Here is a 24,126-nt window from a genome sequence, read left to right as displayed (position 1 = left end):
CACACACACACACACACACACACACACACACACACACACACACACACCGGAGTTCAGAGGTAACTAAGTGCATACTGTACCTAAGTACAGTGCTGGAGCTAAACTTCACATTTCCGTTCTATCTTCACTCTTTTGCTTTTTCTTTCCTTCGTTTCCTTATTCATAGTATTATGAAAGCAACATTTTGTGGGGAAATTATCAACAGCGTTAAAGTTCAAAGCTATACTTCAAAGGATGTATAAAAGTATAACAAAGAAGGCAAAGCATCCAGGATCTCACTCTCAGTATTTGGATGCACCGATACGGATATCGGGCCGATACAGACTCAAACAGCTGGATGAGGTAGCGGGGACATTGGAGCCCATCTGTCTTAATCCCTGTCTAGGTTTTGAGTAATTTGTTGCTGCATTAGAAAGGTTTACACTTTAATTGTAATTAGTTGTTTTTTTCTGGTGTACAATTTATTATTCTAATAATTCAGAACAATTCAGTAAATTGCATTTTGTTTTACAATGTTAGGAAAGCAAAGTTCAAGCAGGTTGATCATAGTCACTTCCACATAGTGAGGCATAAATTATGAATCTATAGACTGGTGGATAGCGAATTTGATTACAACTGGGAACCAGAACCAGCTGGTCTCATGTGACACCTTTCTTGATCTCTTGACCTCTAGATCACCTGATCTGCTACAGCCCTGTAGAGAGCGTCTGCTCTGGGTTTGTTAAACACAGCCCACCACCTACAGCACCTGTTTAGACGGGCCTTTGTTTAGCTTTCCCACTCTTCAGTTTTCTCTTATTGTGAAGCAGTTCGTGACGTCCGACAGAAAGGTGCTGAGTAAATAAACTTGATTTCAACGTTTATCTTTGGTGCAGTCGTTGTCGCTCAGTGCAGACACAACAGTCTGGCTGCAGAAGGGCACTGAGTTCATGCACTTAACCATGAGGAAAATACAGCAACTATCAGTCGCCCCACTCATCCCAATAAGACACTTATCAAACATCCCGAAAATCACTTGAAGTCTTTTGTAGGCCAGATTTAGTTTCCTTTTTAGGGCTGTTTTTAAGACCTTTTGCTTCTTCAGCCAACAGAGAGAGTCAGGAGGAGTCAGGCGTTTGATGATGTGGCATGAAGGATCAGTTCTCATTATTATCACTGGCACAAGGCACTCTGATCAGCTTACAGCTGTATGATCAGAACGTACTTCACCTTTTGTGTGTTCAGTTTTCAGGTCACTACAGCACTCGTGAGACGTTTTTCTACCTTATTGAAGCCAGTGAGGGATTATTATAGAATCATGTTACGTTTATTTATCATGAGTGGACTCTTTATCTTATTCCCATAACAACAAATTATTAGGTTAGAATAGAAAAAAATGCAATTTTGAGAATAAAGTAAAAAAGGATAAACATCACCAGAAAATACCGTGAACAGGTCCACAGCATGAACAGAGTCAAGAGGAGAATTCTAAACTTGTAACCATCATCTCTAATTAGAGATTAGATTATTTATATTCAACATTTTGTATATTTTTTTGATGCCGATGAAGAAAGAAAAAAACACAAACAATCTCAAAGAAATCTGTATTGGCTTAGATGTCAAGTGATAAGTAATAAATGTGAGTTCAGAAATGTCACCAGAGAATCGTTCACTGCCGCTGTTAACACGAGCGAGCCCAACGATCGTTCATAAATAGCACTGCCAATAATTCTCACGCAATCACACATGAGCTTCGTGACATAACCTTTTCAACTGCAGCCAATTTGAGATACGTGACCGGTGCATGCCTGTCACAGTCACAGAGTCTTGTGATGATTAAAAAGGTCACACACACACAGACACCCACAGACACACACACACACACGCACACACAGGTTGTTTTGTCCCTTGTGTCTTCTCTGTTACTACAGGCAGAAGTCCTCCTGGATTCTTCCTCGGCCCTTGAGCCACACATCTTTAGCTGCATACTGCAGTAACACATAACAAACAAGCCACAACCCAAGTGTCTGTCAGACCACTGAACACGTAACCAAAACACACTGAAAAACAATGAAATGACCAAAGAATATAGTTACTTCGAATAGAATCAGAGAAAATGTCCACATATTGACCTCCGGCCTTTTGGCACCTTTATCAAAACAAACCAATCAAAACGCGGTAAAGTTGAAGCTTCCCAGAATAAAAAAACGCCTCACATGAATCACATCTGTGGTTTCTGTCCTCGCCAGAAAACGATGCAAAAAGCAGAGATAACATTCTCTGTTCCGCTCTGATTCATTGGTACATCTCGACGCTGCTTTTAGACCTGTGATAAAAGCAGCCTGAGCCCGGGCGATGCGGGTTGCCAGCTATTTTCATCATCCTGCACTCTCACAAACATTGCATGCACAGCTCTAAAAGGATATCTGAAGTATACCTGCGGCCCGCCGGGATGGTTCGTCATGCGTTTGTGTTTGACATCGGTCAAGTGCTGTACTTTTGAGGTACTTTTACATTGAGGAGTATTTACATTTTCTGCTATTTTATACTTCTACTACATACATTTAAGAGGAAAATAGTGTCGTTTTTTTATCGAACAGTTCACTTATTGTTACTGTACATAAAGAAACATATAATCGGTTTATGAAACAACAAATTGCTATAGATTAAAACATTTTCTCCACGTTTCAGAGGTCTATGAGTTGTAAGCAGCTCCACCAAGGAGACATTTTCCCTCTAAACTTCTCACATTGTCTCATTTAACTAACTCCTTTATTAATTGTAAAATTATTATTATTCTTGGCGAGGCAGGACCCTTACGTCGGGCACCTCCGATTGTATAATAGACTATTAGACAATGAACCTTCTTCTCACTTGATTTATTACCAAAATGCCAAACTCAAAACAATGGGCGACGTCACGGTAGCTACGTCCACTTTTTATATACAGTCTATGATTCTTATATCAGTCGGAGGGGACATTTTTCTGTGGAACAATTACTTCAACTTTTGATAGTTTGAGTACATTTTTTGTGAGAATATTTCTTTACTTTTACTTAAAGGTGCTAAATTTGAGTTTGGGAGCCTTTCTGTTGTCTCTCAACGGCTCTCAACATGGCGATGGGAGAGCGACTTCATGTTGACATTACTCCTCTGCTGCTATATTAACTCTCTGAATATCGCATTAATGTTCTTTAATCCGGATTTTGAATGTAGACCTTTGCCTTGTAACAGAGTGTTTTTAGATTGTTGTAGTGGAACTTTTAATTAACTGAAGGATTTGAGGACTTCTTCCCCCACGAACAGATGGACGGACGGACAGATGGACAGATAATTAAATACAATAATAGACTGACAGTGAGAGAGAGAGAGAGAGAGATAGAAGACAGGAAGAAAATACATACTTGGCATTCTCAAACCTCTGTGCCAGAAGCAACGCTGTCACTCTAAACCACAGAGAGTCACAACACCAGTTAGCACACACGCACACACAGACGGACTGACTCACACTGAATGTGGAACCGTGGTGACAGAAGCATTAAACTAGGATTTAGGGTTGAAGACGATAGCGAGTGCTAAATGTATCACAATGTTTTTTTTGGTGACAGAAGAGGCAACAAGAGCAGTCGCCTTCCAACACTGATCAACAGGGATGCTCTGATTGATATCAATGCTGGCATATTACTCCATAATTACATAGAAAACTGATGTTTACAACTTGTATTAAAGTCCATCAATCAACCTCATCAGCATGCCCAGAAGGCTGCGGCACATTTAAACAATGCAGCTGAGCCAGATGTTTCTTCTACGTGAAGCTTGCTTCAGTTAGCTCCTGGGCGAAGTAGCCTACGCTCACTTTAATTTCATGGTACCCAGTGAAGACAGCAACTGTCCTCCTCGCCCTGGGGTGCTCATTCAGTTTGCTTTCCTCACACATCCTCCGGCTTTTTTTCAATCACTTCTCTTTCTCTCTTTGTGATTAACTTGTCAGTTAACGCCTCCAACGCCCTGCAGCCTGAGCGGCTACAACATGTGCTCGAACATTTACATGCAAACGCAAATACACGTATGAAAGATTAGATCCTACTCAGCTCTCATTTTCAGGTCCAAATCTTAAAAACAAACAAAACAACAGATAGAGGATATGTTGTGTCTGTTCGTCGCTCTGCTGGCAGTAATGAGACTGATAATACAGCTTTCCCTGCACGACGCTTCGCCTGCTCATATCTGCATGTGAACAGTGTGTGTGTTCAGGATTACTTGGCCGTATCATTGCTCGTGTGCTGATGAAAGAAAATGAGCTTGATGTTCATTCATTTACATGCGAGCTGTATCGTGACATGCAAAAACCAGAGACACTAATGGGGAAATGTCTTTTAAAATGTGTAATGCATTTACTCATATCAACGTCTTTTTACTGCTGAAGTCTCGTCTTTCATTTCTCACATTATTAAATGCCAGAAAACACTGCTTATGCAGAATAATGTTCAGGAGTGAGGAACGATCGATGCATGTTGGTATCCAGTTTCACGTTTTATCTCAAGCTAGAGTTCCTGATTGTTGATTGTTGCGCTGGGGCTGCATGTCACTGCCTCAGAACTGAGATCTTTAGGGACTTTAGGGCTCTGAGCCATTTGGAATAATTTGTTGAATTAAAAATCATCTGTACTTTTCAGCTTTCTCATCTTGAATGCAAAGTGTTCCCTCAGGTTTGACACATGCAACATGCACACACACTTAAACACACACGTGCGCAGAAATACAGGCCCCCCCCCCCCCAACATTGACCATTTGACTATTGTGATAACAAGCCAAGAGGTGCTTATAGAAAACAGATTCTGTAACCAGAGCAGGTGTCAGGCTGTTTGTGTGGGGGGGGGGGGGGGGGGGGGGGGGGGGGAGCACAGGTACGGTAAGTTCACAACAGCCCTCCATGGATCATTTGCTCTAGAAATGTCCAAATCACGTTCTTGTCGTTTCCATCTCTCCCACTGAAGAACAGATTTACAGATTTAATTGACGTCGACTGGAGCCTGAACATTTGACCGCACCTTAACTTGCTCTGAAAAAGGAACAGTCTGCTTTTCTGAAGATCTGTGTTGATTTTTTCCTCAGAAACTGGAAGGTGGAGGAAAAATACCACTTCCAACAACTCCCAAACTCTCCTATTATACATTTCCTAAACCTTACAGTTTGGTCATTTTCCAACTCCACCGACAGCCGACTTTCAATAACATCACAAGCCAACAACCATGGCAACAAGAAGCCGAGCGCATCACTTTTTTGTTTCCCCTGGTAACAGTTTCCGTTGGGTTGAAAGTTTCTTGCAGCGTTTTTTCTAAATGCTGCTCATGTGTCATCACATTGATGCTTTCATGTGTCATCACATTGATGCTTTCATGTGTCATCACATTGATGCTTTCATGTGTCATCACATTGATGCTTTCATGTGTCATCACATTGATGCTTTCACGTGTCATCACATTGATGCTTTCATGTGTCATCACATTGATGCTTTCGTGTGTCGTGAAGTTAGTGAACGTTTCCTAAATGCTGCACATCTGTCGTCAAATTGATGTTTCTTCATTTGCTTCTGTTGGGTCTATTTACAGTGCGGTGACCTCTTAGGGCCACCGTAAGTAGGCCGATGAGTCTGCCCACACCCAAAGCATGCGCACACGCACGCACACACACACACCTCTCCTTGCTTACAGTGGGTCTTCCTGTAGTTGTGGCGCCTGGCCGAACACAAACACAGAGCAACAATACAGTACTGCTAATCTGTGATCCTGAGGAACATAGAGTTCTAGAAACACAGCCAAACACCCACACGCACAAACACGCACACACACGCACACAACACACACACACAAGCGTGCAGCCGAACAAACAGTTATCCCAGACAGTGGCCCCGACTTCGCCTGAAACAGGGGAAGAACGATGCAGGAGATTGCTGATGTATCTGATAGTCCATGAAAGAGAGGCACACACACGCACACACACACACACACATATATTCTGGCACTATAAACAAACAAACTCACCCACGCCACGCTGATGGTCGGGATAGACTGGCTGATTGAAAGAGGCATGAGGGGACAGAAGGGGTCACACCAGGTGGTGTGAGGGAGTTCAGCTGACTAGACTGGGACCCTCTCAGAATATCAAACAAGCTGCATGGCTGAGATTTAAACTGGCAGTCAAACTTAATGACTGGGAAATTAAAATATAGGATCTACATAATTGTATTTGTCCAGGTTTTGGGATATCCGTCTCTGAGACTTCTGCCTTCAGCTCAGTACAATGAAGGTGAATAGAAGTTTGTTTGGGGAAAAATAGCATTTAACAAATTCAACAGCAACATGGCTTTTTCCTAAATACCTTCCTAGTTACTCTTTAGGATGAGAAACCTCAGAGATGTTCCAGTGTAACTTTTATTTCATGTTGCATTTCATATCAGGATTTTTAGATTCTCATCGATCTTATCAATAAGCACAAACGATGAGACTATCTTCGTAGAAGGGTACCACTTTGGGCAAGTGAGAATACAGAGCTAAAGAGAGGTGAGTGAAAGCTGTATGTCATTAGTTCTTTATGTAATACAACCTGGAATGACTCAGTGTAAAACTGTAGAAAAGGATTACAGAGACTTAAAGAGAAAGGAATGCAAGCCTCGCACTGTTTTTTCACTTTGTCACCATTCTCACTGAAGCTTCTCACATTCCAGTTTGCAAAGCAGCCAAAGTCAAAAGAATGATACTTGTGTTTGAGATGAAAAGGTAAGAAAAGATTTCTCTTTGTGCATGTTAAATAACTTCAATTCAACTGTGCAAAATGAATAAAAAAAAAAAAGTGAAGTACACCAAGCTGAGGTTGAATGTTTACTCTGATGAACTGCATCGTGGGACATTTTGTGTCCAGAACATGTTTTTGCTGCTGCATCTGAAGGTGAAAACCAGCTCCGATAGTGTTATGGTGTCCTGTCGGGGGTGTCTGGCTTTCAGCCCCTTTAGTGTTTTCACTGCTTGTTAGAGTCAACAAATTCACTTTGGACAGTGAGATTGTGTGTCAGTGAGGCAGAAGAAGAACGCTATTAAACACACGGGCGGGACAAACGGAGAGGAAGACTCTCTTAAAACTTCCTTTCAACACAGACAGACTTTTCATGAGATAATCAAGCTTTCATAGAAAGAGTCACTTAATTTATTTCCCTCATGTATGAAACAATAAATATATTGATATTGCGATAACATTTCTAATGTTCCATGTCAGGTTTTCACACAAGGGAACTACAGTATAGTTTTGGTTAAAGGTATCCTGTGGAGTTTTTGACCATGGAGCGATATTTTTACCAGTGGGGTCCTGTTTTGGTGTTTTTGTATCGTGCACGAGCAGGAAGACGCAAGCTAAAGTTTCTCTCTATTCCACTGAATGCCAGTCGGTAGAAGTAACATGCAAACAAGTGCAGCGCAACATGCCCACTGATGCAGTGAAGAAAACGACTGCTAGCTAAAGTTAAGCTGCCATGAAGTGGTTTAACTTAGGAGACTTGACTTAGGGGCGCTAGACTTTCATGGTCAACCTGAAGGAGTCTCAGAGGACCTGGAGCTCAGCCAGGTGACACACAGCGGTTCAGGGAGCCATTTTGGTACACCGGCAGAGGAAGAAGGGGAGCTGCCGGACAGGAAATAGGAAATGGCAAGGAGACAAAGTTCTGAAGGAGGGGAGAGAGGGGAACATATAGGCCTGGTAAAACGACCTTAAACATGGGGTTAACAGGGGGAGTCGTGGATTAATGTGAGCGAGTGTGATATGAGCAAAAAGACACAAAGAAAAAAAACAAAGACGGAAAGCCCGAGGAGGAGTGGGCGGGTGAGAATGAGTGAGACAAAAATAACAGTGGAAAGATGCAGAGAGGTTTCCCAGACCACTTCGTCACCCCCTGCTGTTTCCCCTCAGTGTGCGGGGGCCAAAGTTTACAGCTTACCAGAGGGCCTCCGGGCTCCACGGGGCCTCAGGTTCACCACCAGTATGTTTAATATCAGGACATACAGTTTGATTTCTACTGTTGTGTACAATAACAACACTTCTCACTTTGTCTGTCGCTCAAATTCATTTAGATTTTATTATCACCGAGGCCCGGATAAGCAGAAGAGAACGGACAGACGGACGGATTAAAGAATAGGAACCCTTTAATCATTTTGTGCATAGTGTAATAACTTATTACATGCACAGCATTTTGAATACGTTATACGCGCATGGTTTTCTTACATTATGTGCTGATTATTACATTGAGCTTTTACATTATGCAAAGTTACGCTACACAATGTGTTTGAATATTTCTTTTATTGGGCTCAACAAAAAAAAAATCTGAAATGTATGTTTATTTTTGATCTAGGATAACATCTGTTTCTTGTTAGAAAAAAAAATCCATGGATGTTCAGTGAAAAGCATCAAAAAGATTAATTCAATAAGCAGACAATAACATGAAAACAGTACAGAAAAATTCAATTTCTGAAAGCTTCACTTAAAAACACCAAATGAGCCTTTTAAAGCCTGTATTACTCCCCCGTCCTCTAAGTGCTCTCAGCAGTGAGGTGTTAAATAGCTGGCTCAGTTAAAACGTAACTTGGTGTCCATCACACAGCTAGGAAACACATCTGTATCTCTAGCAATGCTCTACTTAATAACCCAGGGTCCTTCACTCTCTCCAGTAAATCTTTTACTCACTTCACCCCTTCACTATATATTGACTCCCTGTGTTTCCGTCTTCATCTTCCTCTCACTTGTCTACATATGGAATAAGAGCTTTAAACACAAACAGTAGAAGATTCTTAACCACAGAGAGACTTATTCAAAACTGACAAACAGACTGAAGTGGCTTTTAATGTTGCTGCCGATATAAAGCTGCTGCTTGTTTCATCAGATTCCAGCTGAAAAAACAACAAGAATCTAAACATGGATACAATCACACGTTTTGAGCTGAATCAATGATTTGTGGGTTTCTTTTGGGAAAAGTAAGGTATTCTGTTGCTGCCTGACATCTATCGACCTGTCACAAGGTTCAGCTTTGCTCTGGAAATCATTACAGACTGATACTTGTAAGTCATCAAACCAAAAGTAAAACCTCAGTGTTGTCCAAGGGTTCATTTCCCAGCTTTGTCATGCAGAGGTCCAACTGCTTTCCCCAAATTGATCCAGCACACTGGTTTTGGTAAACTCCATGTCCACCACAGCCCCGAAACAAACCGATTACTCAGCAGACGAATGTCAGGATGAGAAACATCATGAGATGCAACGTGAATCAAAGAAATGAATCAATGATAATAATAATAATTGTTGGTTGCAGCCCTTAAAAATAAGAATTTGCTTGAGTTGAATTGGATGGCAAAGATTTAATGACAAAAAAAAAAATCACAAAGAAAGAAAATATTATGATCATATCTCATGCTTAATGTGAAAGCTGAATTACTATTTTATTTTGAAATATAGAGGAGTAATGCAAACACCCTGGAACCAGAACTTAAAACTGTCCTGAAGCACAATACTTGAGTCCATGCACTTTATGTGCTACCTCTCTTTCTGTCTACAAGACACAATAAAGCCCCTCATTGGAGACATATTGGGCTTCACGCTCTCCGTGTTTCAGTCTGAGCGGCTGCTGTAAGTGGCGTGATGTTTGGGTAGTGTTGGGAGGCCGGGCTGGCAGGGGGTTAGCGGCTCCGTGCCAACCAGGCCTCGGCTCGCCGCAGTGCGCTGCGATAATGTGAACCGCTGAGTTGACAGGCATGAACAGACCGACGCGATGCCAGAGCTGCTTCACTTATGTTTAACAACTACCTGTCCTCCCCTTCGGTTCTCTCCGACTTGTTTTTGGCAACTTGCTCTCTTCTCATGAGTTATATGGGGATTGTACACTAATGAAAACATAGTTATGAATGTAATATTACATTTCTGCTCATAGATCTCCTAAATCATACACACTGGCCCTTTAAATACCTACAACTTTGATGTACTGTATCGAACATTATGCAATCTTTATACTGACCCTTATTGGTCTAAAATACATAAACCATAATTTACATAAAGCTAGGTTGTAAAGTCAGCGGTGGGAAAGTGAGGTGAGAGACACTGCTGATGTGTTACTGCGTCACATTGTGGTAAAAGCTGAGTAAAGCTGTGACAGCGCACAACAACCACTGGAGTGTTTAAACAGAGGTTGTAACTTCAGATATGATGGTTTGAAGCTACTGTTTTTTGCTGTGACAGGTGACAGCGGTGTAATGATGCAATCTGAGGTGTCCTTATACAGGGAAGTAAGATATTTGACAGGAACTCGACTACAGCTGTGATTGCCGGGCAGCCCGTTATGAGTCATACAACTTCTCAGAGCAATTATGACTTCCAGGCAGCAGCAGCAGTGACAATGTGCTACTGTGTAATACAAACACACATCACTGAGGAGACAGAAACTAGTGAACTCTCTCTCTCTCTCTCTCACACTCACACACACACACACATACACACAAACACACACAGAGACGCTTTTCATGTGCAGCCTGACGGATACACACTCGCAGATCTCCTCCCCTAAAATGGCCGAAAGCTCTCCGGCGGAGGCGCCAAGGCGCCGACGAGCCAGAGGAAGACGATCGTGGACTTTCTGTCTCCTAATGTTGTTGTCTCACTTTCATCGCCGATGACACGGAGTCCAGTGTCTCTGTCATGTGTCTTAACACCTGATAGGGTTGGCAGATATGTTCAAATGTTCCACCCGGCATGCCCGACAACCAGATATTGCAGTTATGTTTTTGTGCAGGTGAGTCCCAACTCACGCGCCATTTTCAGCGAATGCAATCGGGGAAGAGTTTGTTTCAAAAAGAGAATCCAAAATCACCTATTTGGGATTTTTTGGGGGGGGGCTTTTTGTGGCTTTATTAGGGGTATGACATGCAACAAATGTCCCAGGAACCAGGGACATTCTGGTTACCTAGCATACACATTCAGCTACCAAGTCCCTCCATTATACTGGGGATTCTCAAAGAGGCAGACCATTAAATTAGCAAAACAAAATGATAAAAATCTGGACGGACAAGAAAGCAGAAGTCAAACCCAACTCTGCTGATTCGAATCAATGTTCTTCTCTTAGTGGTGTGAAGGTTGAAGATTTTTGTTCGCTCAGTTTCGAATAAACTGAGCGAACAGTTTGAATCTCTTGATTATTAAACGTCCCATCTGCTTTTTCCATGTTTCATATTAAACATTGTTTTTTTTACGATGTGATTGTACAGACACAGTCGATTAAATGAAGGATTTTCCACACAGGTGAGACGGTACTTCTCTCCCTTTGATGAAGCAGCTGTTATGGCGACACAAACTGGGACAAGCTGGAACCAGTACAGCGTTATTACGCAAGATTAGGTCCATGACCTCACCGAAACCGAAAATCGGCACTTAGGAAGAAACAATCACAATAAAGTAGTTGTTTGAAATGAGGAACATGCACCTACAACATATTGACAAATGTATAAATTATGATTACGAAGCATCAAGTATTTCAATCCAAATATCCCAAGTATCTTTTACAATGTAATTCACTGTGTGATAAGCTGGTTTTAGTACAAAACTTTATCTGGTGCATCAGCTGACTAAGCAGACAAAATTAAATAAAGGCAGCATGAATTAAATCCCCAAATAAATAGATGCAGTTTTTCAGATCTAGCAGAACTGCAAGTGGTGATTAACCAGCTGCAATCTCCTCGACAGGAAAGCAGACATGCGGCTACCGCAAGTTCTAGAAATGTCCTGACGGAGCAGTCTGATATCTGCTGCAATGACTGATTAGTTATTGTCTCTGAAAGGAGGTTCCACGTTAGGAACTTAGATTCTCTTCTGAAAGGGCAGCTTTATTGATAGAAAAACAATTAATATGGTCTATCTCTGACAGGCTCTATTTAAACATTTCTATTAATAGATTTTTAAACACAGTTACCTCAACATGCAAGGCTGTTGTGGTAGTTCAACTGTCTGGTAAGCATCCTCTATGCAGAGGTACGATGTCCTGTCTGAACCTGCAGGAAACTGAAGCTTCATGTTGACAAATCACAGCTTTCATTCAAAAAGAAAAAACACAAGTGTTGTACTTTCTGAACCCTGAGCCGCCGCTCAGCTACATATCCACAAAACTGTTCACCAATAATCAGATAAAAGCTCATTTATTTAGAGGGAACCTTAGTATGGAAAGAGTTACCAGAGGAAAGGCTTTATTTGGATTTAAAAGTTTTAAGTATTTATCCTTAGAGGAGTAAACACATTAGATATAATAGAGGCATGATGGAATATCCTCCACCTGAAGGAGGTAGAATTTAGTGCAGTTATACATTTTGCATGTTTTTGGTCATAACAAACAAGTCTTATAAGCCTTTAAGGTTGTATGGAATTTAAAAATGTCCAAAATCAGACTTAAATCTGGTTTATCACACTGACAACCTGTAGCAGACTGAATTTCCTGCCAAGCACAGACTCAAATCACCCAATCACCTTAAACACGTCTAATCACTACCAACGTGCGGTCGTTGCATTAAAAAAAAAAAAAAAGTTTGCACATGAATCCATAGACTGTGACTGATTTGCAGCAACCGCAATCTTAGCAGAACCGCGGGCCAAGTCACATGCGGCTCTGCTGCAACAGGTCTGCGCCAGAGAGGCCAACTGACAGCCGCGATCTGAGCACCAAACCAACACAAGTTGCGCAAAACGTGGGAATAAAAGAAAGAAAGGGAAAGTCTTACCTCTTTTTATCCTTATCGGCCGTCATGTTTTTATCTGCTGTTGTAATTCCCCGACAGTCTAGGTTAAGTCCGACTTTAGAAGTCAAAAGAAGTAACACCTGTAGGTTTTTTATTATATCGATGTGCGCGGGTCAGAAGTCCTCTGACAGATCATGTCATTAAAACCCTGTAGGTTAGGTTAGTCCACCAGGCTCACGGTGATCGGGATCGGGAGCCGTACAGTCTCAGAACACTGCCGAGGATTGCACAGCCTCTTACCCGCAGAAGAGACACCCACACCACCCCCTCTTTACACCGGCTGGGGCTGGAAGCTGCTGTTGCTGACAGAAGCCGCACCGCAGGTCCACGCGCGAAAACTTTTTTCTCTCTTTTTCTTTTTCCTCGCTTTGCTGATCTGTGAAAAACCCGCAGAGCTCTCCGGTCGGTCTCTGGACCTGGAGCTCAGCTGGCACAAGTGAAAGCCGCTGTCCAGGTCCGCGCGCCGTGATTGGCTGGAAACGCAGCCGGGAACTGCCCCCCTCCCTCTAAACTGCCCCCCCCTCCCTCTAAACAGCCCCGCCCTCCCCTGTGTGCGCTGCTCACTTACCTGAGTGTACCTGAGTTGCAACAGGCTGTAAACGATGTCAGCATGGAGGTCCGTTCCCGCCAGTAAAATGATACAAATGGGCCTTTAGGCTACAATGCTGTATGAAAGCCATAATGATGATATTTTGAATTTTATTTATAGCAGTTATGCTTTAAAGGAATTATCCTCTGAAAACACATGTGTGGCGATAGAGAGGTGGGTAACATTGCTATGGAAAAGAACAGGTTGGCTGCTACACACTGACATTTCCAAGCTCCAAGTTTTTCTTTTTTTTACCTTTCGAACTTGTTCACCTCACCAAAACACATCTATGGTCTCTACTCCCTCCTCAGCTGTCAATCAACAGCAGGGTGTTTGTGCACAGACTTTGCACATCATAGTAAGACTTGACAGTAAGAAGTGTAGCAGACATAGAGAGCGGCTTCATTTATTTAAACTCGTCTGTAGTTTGCTCATAATTAAATTAAACGATGAGATGAAAGCAGCCTCCTCATGAGCGTTCATGACAGACCAGATGTGAGCATGTATGTATGGAGCTAAATCCAGGTCGAAAGTTTTGTTCATTTGAAAAAAAACAATGTGAACCTGAAAGTTCAAGTTGTGGTCTTGAACATTGAAAAATACAGCAATGTATTTAAAATAAAAATAAGTAAATTAAACGTTTTTTTTACAAAGTTATAGCTATTTTATAATTTTTCACAAATACACTACATCTATTATAATTTGTGTTCCCATTTTTATGAATAATATGAAGGGCTCGCGCTCTAGCGCTGCAGTGTTGCTGGATTGATTTGTCATGCTTGACATTTTATGTGACTGGTTCTTGTCATTGTGATAATTACATTGATTCTGACTTGTCAGTTAATGACGAAGCATCCCGTCATCGCGGGGTTATTTCGTTTTTTTGTTATTGTTCCGGGTTCAAAAGGTCACACATCCCGTTGTCTGTTACGTGAGCGCAGTCCACCGAAAACATTATATTTCCCACAATTTAAGCTTCTGCATTTTCCAAATGCACTAGTATTATTCAAACGTATTGTTCGGTTCGTAAGCCTCGTAGCAAACGGTTTAATACGAATACGTGTATTATTACACCAATAGAAACAAATAACCGTAGCTCAGTAGGACAGCACAGAAGGCCCAGGTATAAAATACACGGCCCGCCACTGAACTAAGCTAATATAGGCTAACATCAGTTGGCACTGAGAGGAGGTAGACAGGAGGAGATTCAGATGAATAAAACGAAAAATTAAAATGATACACAAAACAAACAGAAATATCTTTTCTGGCATCATGATATTTAATTTGTTTCAAAAATTAAAATACATCTTCACATCCTTTTAAAATACAGTACATTTGGCACGCAGCGTGAAAGAAAAGAACAAATTCGAACACAAATGAAGCACATGAAAATAAAAAAACACAGGTCAGATGACAAAATTGTACATACAAAGCTTCACAAATACAGTGACCGCAACAAAACAGAAACACGTACATAGAGTAACATTCTGCATATGACCCCAGGAAGATGAATGTTTGATACTGTAGGTTAAATCATAATACTGTCTCCATTGTTTGAAATCAACCTCAGGCCACAATTTAACTTCAACCTGTAAACCAAAGAAATGGAACTTCCTACATGATTTTCTTCTTTTACTCTACACAAAACGTTAAGCTAAAGGGATTGTGGGTGGAACATTTGGACATTGCAATTGGCAGTTAGCATGGAGGACTTCGGGGAAAGAACATACTTTTTTGGGTTGTAGTGGAACAAACTGTTTTAAATTAAAGACAAAAACAAAGATGCAACGTGAGACACATTAAGACAGAAGAGAAGAGACACGATGGACGGCAGAAACATTATGTTTTGAAAGTTGGTTGGCAGTAAAACAACGTCAAATCTGCAGCGCTATCCATACATGCGTTTGTGTGCGTGTGTTTAGTCTTCCTACAGCTACTGTATCTAATACATCTTATACTCCCACTACTTGCACTTTTGAGAACATATATATGAAATAACAATCACTTTTATGTGGCCTTAAACTAACTGTAAAGCACTCTCCTCTGTACCTGTCTGTGGATGAGGATGAAGCGAAACAAGAGGAAGATAAGAAGAAAGACATCACAACTTAACAAACACATAAAAAAACTCTTTCAGAGTATTGCACATGGAGTTTTTTGAAAGGTGTTTGGATTCTTTTTCCGTTCACTATAAAGTCCTAAACCTGACCTGTGACATTGAGCAGCGCCTCTGAACACCAGCTTATCTGACCTCCATGTCCGGGCGGGGCAAAGAGGAGGAGGGCCTGAAGAGTTCTCTGACCATCACATGAAACCTAAAGATTTCTAACATGCCATCAACAACTAGATGAAGGTAGTAAAAAAACAACACAACGACATCAACAAAAAGATGTTTTAAATAAAAAATACAACATGATGCACACACACACACACACACACACACACACACACACACATTCAGAAGCAAATACATTCAGTTGAACACACTCACCTCTGTGTACGATCCACCACTTTGATGTGGAGTCATGAGGGTTTGGTTTGTTATGTCAGAGAAGTAGGTCGAGTACAGTGACCGATTAACCAGTGACTGTACACACACACACACACACACACACACACACACACAAGGCATTTCAACGATCAAGTGGTCATGAAGGGATTTAAGGAGTTTAAGGAGGTGCAGTGAGAGTTTCAGTAACAAGGACTTTTTAAAGGGCTCCTTTGACATTTTCGATTTCAGCTCTATATTTGGCTTCATAGGACAACTGTCCCGATGTCAAACATCAAGTCGTATGGGAACCAGCTTGTTAACACTGCAAGCATGACTCACTACAACAGGACACACCGAGTGGTCAGCCACGGTCTGTTAGCTGACGGCTAATGGTACCCTTTGGTTTTGAATGAAGAAAGGGACGTCAATATACTAACAAGCTCAAATGTGGAGAGAGAAGGAAAACAGCTCAGACAAGAACTGCTGAGATAAAACTAAGCTCAAACCTTAAAATTCCAATGTTTCGCCGGGCACCTTCTAAAGTTAACTTTGAATTTGCCAGTTTGGCTGTCAAATTTATAACACAGCACTGACAAAACCTTCATTTGAAAAAAAAAAATTCAAGACCATTTTCTTTAAATACAATCATTGGTTCAACATATACATTTTGTTTTCCATTCACATAGAAGTTTAGAGAAGAAGAAAAACATTCTTTAAACACGGAGAGAGACACAGGATACAGCACATCACGTACAGAAATGACAGTCTTGCTCTTTCTAGAGGTACAGTATGCAACTATGCATGCATGCACACTTGCCCTTACATTATCTCGCTCTCACACACACACACACACACAGACACACGGGCACACTCACAGGCCGTGACCTTGCCCCTGTATCTACTTCAAAAGACCCCTCTGAAAACACAGAGTTCAGTTTTGTCCGCTGCTTTAGAAATGCATCCGGACCAAGATAAGGAGCATTTCTTACAGCTTCTGACCTGCACTTGCATGCCGCTTGAGCATATACTTTGATGGCATATGCACAAATGGACAAACAACAAGAGCACAGAAACCATGAAGAGAGAGAGATACCGATGGTCTAGTATAAGTCCTGGAGAGGTCACGATCTGGAGAAATTCAGGAGGTCTCAGGCCGTGTGTTTCTTCAAATATTACATCTTAGCTCGAAGATATTTTTAGGTGTGGTGGTGTATATTAATGTGTTAATTATCTGTGTGTCAGGGTGTGTGTGTGTGTGTGTCTAGGCCACAGTCTCGTCTCCAAAGTAGGAGAAACCTTTAAACTCATCTTGATTGATCTGCTTGATGATGTTGTCTTCCACCGGTGTCAGGTTGGGTTCTTCTCGTGTAAAGTCCTGGTCAAAGTTATTCACGTCCCTTTTGGTTTTCTGGAAGACAAAGAACAAGAGAGACGGATTTCAGCCTCAGGACCTTTGACGACTGGTAGAATAAGCAGTCTAAGAAAAGGTCAAATGTTTAGTTATTTTAAAATGAGCTTTTTGCAACCGAAAATATAAACTGTTAACCATGAGTACATTTTATTATCAGTTGCTGGTAAAGGATTGTAATAATGTAATAATGTTCATATTTTAGGCTCTCCCTCTTTCAAACAGAACCCATTTTTCACAGTTGCACAGTAATCCGGTGTGTGTTTCCGTGAGTGTGTGAACTCACGATGCGTGGTTTGAATGGTGGTCGGATTTTCCTCTGCTCCAGCAGCGTCCAGTCGATCTCTCTGAAGAACACGTGGAGCTTAATGGCCTCCTCCAGACCCTGAGCCACCACACAGCCCAGACGCTTGTTCGGACTCTTGGTCATGAACTGAGAAGTGACAGAAAGAAAGAAAAATTTGTTGTTTACAGTGCATCATTATCAGGGAACAAATAGGGTGAACGAGAGCGTGTAGTACTAGCTTGCACATGGGCAGTACCGATCAGGCAGGGTATATGGATCAGGTGGCAAGTAAGTGACATGTGCTGTTGTTGTTCCTTTGTATCGTCAATGAGCTGATAAATGATATGACAACGTGATTTTGGATCGGGGCATAGAATTGCACACTGGCATCGGAACAACTCCAGGTTTTGGTATTTTGTGCTAATCATCTTCAATCATGCAACTCATTATAGATACGTAATCCTAATGAGCTAACAGTCATTAATACAAGTGAGGATTATAAGATAGCAGTGTTATTTTGACTGCATGGCTCTCAAGAGTTTTATGTATATTTCTGTTAGTTAGTAGTTCGCTTTTTTTAATATAACTGATGACTGTGAATTTAGATTGTATGAACCCAGTAGTAGAGTTGAAATGCTGCTTATTTCTTTGGAGCAGGTGGCTAGGCATTACATGTTGCACATTTTAAAGGTGCAGGCACAGGCCCAGTTTGGGTCTCAGTTTTATCTCCATGCAAAACTCAACAGACACTGGCTTACAGAGAGCAGTAACCAGACAACACCTAAAACTGATGAAATGGCAACATTAAATTCAGCGCTTGCTAAATTAAATTAAATTAAAAGCTTGCTTCTTGAATATTTTTGTAGATTACTATTTGCTAACAAACAAGCACGGGGAGAAAAAGTAAATTCAAAATCCCTTTTTTCACTTGTTACAATGTTTAATTTATCACAAAGACTTTAAATGATGTCAACATTTTAAAAAAGAGATAATTCTGTGCCTTAGAAAGATACTCTCTATAAAACGCCTCCTTTGCCTGACATTTTCTGCTGGATTTTCTGCAAATACTTGAATTCTGGATGAGTGGTGAACGAGCTGCTCAGCCATTAGACTTAGCCGAGAGACTTTATTCCGTGACCCGAAGTCTTTCAGTTGGAGGACATGTCCAATCAGAGCCCAGTGTGCTGGTCAAGTGACCGGTCAGAGTCCAAGACATTGTCCAACATAAACACACACACTTTCCCACAAGGCTTTGCAGTCAACAGCCAAGGTAAACGCAAGGCTTGTGATGGAAAAACTGGACAAACAAATAAAGAATGGTCAAGTGGCATTACACACCCACACACACCCACAACCAATAACACACAAAAAAAGTAATGGATTAAAACATAACGGAAATTGTCCAACGTTCTTTCAGAGGAGGATACATGGATCAACATATGACACTAAAAAAAACCAGCATCCTCACTCACATGTGACACTGAGAATGAGACAAACACAAAACTAAGGGAAAGACATAGCGTATAAAAACACAAAACAAGCAGAGGACAGAAGCAAATAAACACAAGAACTGATGCATAAATGGAAAAAACATCAACGTTTAAGAGTCCTTAGTGGATTCTTATTTTGGATCTGTAACAGCCCATTAGTCCATTAGGGCTGGATATTATTAGAATTCTTCATAATGTGCAGAGATTCCATGCTCATAACGAAACTCATTACTTAAGAAAGCACAAGGTAAAGGCAAAGAAATACGAAGGAAAAAACAGAACAACTAGGACACATGTGGTCAAGGCTCAGTGAGGTTGTGCTAAAGGGAGGTTTAAATGTGTGAGTGTGTAGTTGACCTATACCATATTGGTGGATTTGTAAAAAGCCTGAGGAATAGTAGACGTGAGAGGAAGAGGAATCACCTCTGAAGATACTTCAGCAAATGAGTATGGACCTGTTTTAAAGATTAGTTGGTTTTTTAGGCTTTGCAATAATTAGAACTTGAAGTAGTAGCAGCGGGATGAGTTTGCATGTCTGTTCCTTAATTAACGTGCAAATTTACCACCAATTATGTTATCATGCAAGCACAAACCCTGGATTTTTCTCTTGTGGGAGTATGGATTTTGTTCTGACTGGACACAAACTGTAATACAGTTAAACTGTAAACTATCTCAGACCAATCTATGTTCAGGTAGACTCTGTTCCCAGCTAAGTGGACTAGGAAGTGGACTAAAAAATGCTCACAATGCTAAATGTTTTAATGAACAGCTAACTGACCGCTTTAAGAATGGACACGGCCTCCTTGCTGAGCCAGACGGGATAGAGGACGTCGTCGTGGAGGATGGACTCAAACAGGTCATCTTCATTATCGGCTTCAAATGGTGGCTGACCTGCCATCATCTCATACATCAGCACCCCCAGAGCCCACCAGTCCACTGACGGGCCGTAATCCAGCTCTTGAAGGATCTTAATCACACATAAAAATGAGGAGGCGTACAAACAGGTAGTCAGACAAAAAGTACATTACACCTACGTGAAATTATGCAAGTTTTTCAAATTTCAAATTTTTCTGTCAAGTTCTGCGACATAAAAAGCCTCCCACCAAAAGGCTAAAATGTTCTTCTTTCAACTCCATATTAGCAATGAAAAATTGATCATCGTCAGCAAAGAGTCGAACATGGACAAATACAAGTTTAAGTTTGTGGGTGTGGACGTTGTTGTCTGAGGTCACCTCGGGTGCGATGTAATCTGGCGTCCCACAGAAGGTGGTGGTGCTGACTCCATCGAGGATGCCCTCTTTGCACATCCCGAAGTCTGCCAGCTTACAGTGACCCTCTGCATCCAGCAGTATGTTGTCCAGCTTCAAGTCTCTGCAGAGCCAGAGGGTTGTACGGGTGAAAGGAGGGATTAGCAAGAGGGATTTGGCAAAATACTCTATGCATACTGGGAGGAATGGCATTACCAAGAAGTTGTTAGATATTGTTTTTATTTCAATGCCATCTCTTGTGAAACTAATGCTTCTCATAAATGACCACAAATTTGAGAAAAGTTGGAATTTACAACAATCATGATCCACAAGTTTGTTTTCGTATTTAAAGGAGGAGAATGTGAAGAGGAACAGACCTAAGAAATGAGAGAAAGTTGAGGGTTGAATGGGAGAAAGAGGTGAAGGGGGGGGGCAGTATGAGAGATAAGAGAAGCAGTGTTGAGAGATGACAAGGGTGGTTATGAATGCTGCAGCTCTGGGCTTGATGGTTGATGGCCACAACAATGTCAACATCTCCTCGATGTAGCCGATGCAGCCGTTCAGCCCAAGGTGGTTTCAAACAGCCGCCCTGACAAGCCAGGGAGGAGACAGAGTGTGTGCGTGTGCGTGTTTCTAAAGTCAAGAGCTTATGCAACTGTCCTGTTTTAGCGAGCTTCCAAAATAAAAATAAATAAAAAAGTTTGTTCTTTTCTGTCCCATCATTCTTTGCTCTGACAGGATATTCATTGCACTATACAGTATAAGGTTGTGAGAAAAATATACAGAACATTCTGAAGAGATGCTGATTATGAACCAGTCTCTCTGGGTGTGTATACTGTGCACCCTCAACACAGTGAATTTATGGAAAGTAAGTTATTTACCATAAAAAACATGAAACATGCTGGAACATGTTTGCCTTGCAAATTACATTTTGAAAATCCGAATATTTCCTGAGTTTAATATACAATTTAACATCATGGCAGGAATCCAGATTTTGTGCAAAGTTAAACCATGAACGATATGCTAATGTGCCTCAAGTCTTATGGAAAAACAACATGACATACCAGATGCAGTGGAGCTTGACAGTTGGCTTTCAATCAAGTTTTCACTCAACAGTTCATATTCAGGTCATCATAAGCGAACTTGGCATGAAATCCAAAACTTTCATCACTCTTAGCTCCCCAATACAACCACAGTGCTGTACTGGGGACGATGCCTTGCTTAAAGGCACATTGACGGCCCCATGTTGAGGCAGGAAAGAGCAGCACTTGTTCTGTATTTCCCCAGATGAAAGATTAAACTGGCGACTGGCTGCCTGTTTACATATCTCACCTCCAGGCGACTCCCAGCACATTAAATCTGAATTGGCCGCCTGCAGCCGGGCAGAAAAATAGCATACGAATTTAATGCATTTGTGATTGAATTCAAATGACTGTTGACGCTAATCTTTGTATTACACATCACCTCGCTGCAGGAAAACTCAATATTAAGTGGCTACATGTGTTCAGCCGCACTAATGGAATAATATTTATTTATGTGAAGATGTCTTGTGTGGTTTTGTAGGATGAGAAGGAGGCGAATATTCTATGTTTCATAGCAGGGAATGGGCAACATTTTAATTATCTTAATTTATTTATTGCTAAATAATTGAATCAGTTTTCTTTACGCTTTGATTCTTTAGTACTATTATTATTATTATATATAAGCTTATTCATTGAATCAAAAGATGAGATTTGTGAGTTCATGAGAGTGAAAATTCCATCAGGTATAGCGGCACAAACACAAGGTATTTTAGTATATGAACAGAAAACATCACAAACATGCTTTAGCATTTCAGAGAGCACTATTACAAAGTACACCTTTGCCTTGCTTCTGGTCTTTTCGGGGCAGAAAAGAGAGCGGTAATTCAAATACACACAAACTACCAGGACCAGTTAGTACCAAGCCAGTCATGGTTTTAAAGCCATTTAACAGTGATATAGGTTGAGAGCTCAGTGGTAAGAAAAGCAACTGGTCCGAGTGGTTCCCCGTCTCTCGTTTAAACCCTGACCTGGACAAAGTGGCTTAGCATGTTACAACCCTTCTGACCCTGAATCAGTGTCACATTGTGTTCCAGGGAAATAACCTTTGTGGGATTTGTTTGTTAGAAAAGCTTTAATATCGCTTAACAAATCCTGTCAATAAACAGGAGCCGCTGCAGAAGGAGTTCTCACACACAAACACACACACACACACACACACACACACACACACACAAGGCAATCAGACTCAATTGAAAGCATTTCCTGTGTTTCATGTTAATCTTGAGTGATTTTTCCATTACGTCGTTAGAGACAACCCCTGCACTGTGACAGCTAACTTCTCTCACCCTCCATCATTTCCTCCATCCCTTGTTATTTTTGACAACATGTTCACACATCTGGTCAAATACACACAAAGACAAAGATATTGACAAACTGGAGAATAAAATAAAATAAAATTAAAATGTATGTTAGGAATGAACTAACTTTTGTTCGTGTCAGTAACTTTTGGATTTCCTCAGACGTTTCAACAGGTGTCTAATGAGCACACCCAGCCACATTATCCAAACACATGGCTCCGTAATCTGTCTGAAGAAACCAAGTTGCCATCAAATGCTTTGTCAGGTTCTTAGTCCTGTAGCTTTTTCATTGGATATTTTACTGATCTAAATCACAACTCTCATGCTTGTGGTATTACGTTTTGATGTATTGGGAGTGAAAAATATCACTCCATCTAAATTCGTACATGTACCAACTCTGAAAGACAGTGTGACGATGTCCTCACAGGTGTGTATGTTTGTGTATCTGCCCTCTAACCAGTCTGAGCCTGCTCTGTCAACACTATCACACTCAAACATCACCTCTATTCTGTCTCAGAGACTTCAGTGAAGCTGAAAAGAAGAGAAGTGAAAGTGCTGCTACATGTTCCATTGTGTAAAAATTATTTTTGCTTGTTGACATGGGGGAGTCGTGGTGATGGTAGCATTGAGGAGGGGCTGATGGGGAAAAAAGATGAACATCAGAGGAGTGATGGAGGAGGGAGGGGGGGTGAGGAGAGGGAGGAGGAGGGCCAGTCGGGACATAATGTTCCCAAAATACTTGTTGTTCTTCTTCTTCCGCTCAACAAAGTGGGTCAGGACAAGAGAGCAAAAGACATAGAGAGAGAGAGAGAGAGAGAGAGAGAGAGAGAGAGAGAGAGAGAGATGATCAGGTAGCTCAGTGTGTGTGCGTGGGTTGGTTGGTTTTCCCTGCCAACCTCTGACAGAGTAGTATTCACTGTCAATACAGCGTGACTGAGAACACAGTGTTGAAAGACTGATCCATTAATCTTAATGTTTGAAAATGTCAGAATGTACTTTAAACCTCTGGAATGAAATCTTTCTGGAGTCAGGCACGAAATGAAAATTTAAAAAAAGTATCTTTCTCATGGTCGTCACTTCTTGGTTGAGTTGGTGTGTACATACAGAGCAGAGTAAATACGAGCTGAAGCTTTTGTTTAAAAGCATTGGACTTAACGATAAAGATTATAGCACTAAAATGACCCTTCTCCCAAACTTCGTCTGAACACTGCAATCAATTTGAGGATCATGTGGACGCATTATGCAGCAAAAGTGCCCTCTTGGATACCTCTAGGGTAGATAAAACATGATGAATTGCCCTAGAATTGCCCTAAAAGTGCCCTTTTAGAAAAGAAAACATGATAAAGCGCACTGTAGGGTGATCTTCCATTGGAGGAAAATTATGACGTGGCCTCTTGGGCGCCCTTCTAGAAGAGAAATGAGATAAAGTGTCCTCCAGGGTTCCCTTC

General features: G+C 41.3%; 2 protein-coding genes across 5 annotated transcripts in view; both read right to left on the bottom strand.

The window, feature by feature from the left end:
- The window catches only part of epas1b (endothelial PAS domain protein 1b), a 37,773-nt gene extending 24,555 nt beyond the window's left edge, over positions 1 to 13,218 (bottom strand). For both annotated transcript variants that reach the window (XM_031878170.1, XM_031878179.1), the window contains exon 1: positions 12,770 to 13,218. In XM_031878170.1, coding sequence (XP_031734030.1) covers positions 12,770 to 12,795 — 26 coding nt within the window. In that variant the 5' untranslated portion in view covers positions 12,796 to 13,218. The remainder of the gene's footprint in view (positions 1 to 12,769) is intronic.
- LOC116400383 (protein kinase C epsilon type-like) overlaps positions 4,891 to 24,126 on the bottom strand; it is a 61,420-nt gene continuing 42,184 nt past the window's right edge. The window contains exons 12-16 of one of the 3 annotated variants that reach the window (XR_004213918.1): positions 20,284 to 20,422; positions 19,830 to 20,018; positions 17,562 to 17,708; positions 15,798 to 17,275; positions 4,891 to 5,676 (exon numbers count right to left, since the gene is read on the bottom strand). Coding sequence is in view for 1 of the 3 variants with exons in the window: in XM_031878189.1 (XP_031734049.1) it covers positions 17,129 to 17,275; positions 17,562 to 17,708; positions 19,830 to 20,018; positions 20,284 to 20,422 (622 nt within the window). In the remaining 2 variants the exon portion in view is untranslated. Of the gene's footprint in view, positions 5,677 to 14,712; positions 17,276 to 17,561; positions 17,709 to 19,829; positions 20,019 to 20,283; positions 20,423 to 24,126 lie in introns of those variants that run through there. The other 2 variants (XR_004213919.1, XM_031878189.1) reach the window with 2 other exon arrangements.

Source organism: Anarrhichthys ocellatus, unplaced genomic scaffold (genome assembly GCF_004355925.1).
Source record: "Anarrhichthys ocellatus isolate YVR2014 unplaced genomic scaffold, GSC_Weel_1.0 scaffold3, whole genome shotgun sequence".
In the NCBI taxonomy this organism is placed as follows: domain Eukaryota; kingdom Metazoa; phylum Chordata; class Actinopteri; order Perciformes; family Anarhichadidae; genus Anarrhichthys; species Anarrhichthys ocellatus.
This window is presented reverse-complemented; position numbering and strand designations above follow the sequence as displayed.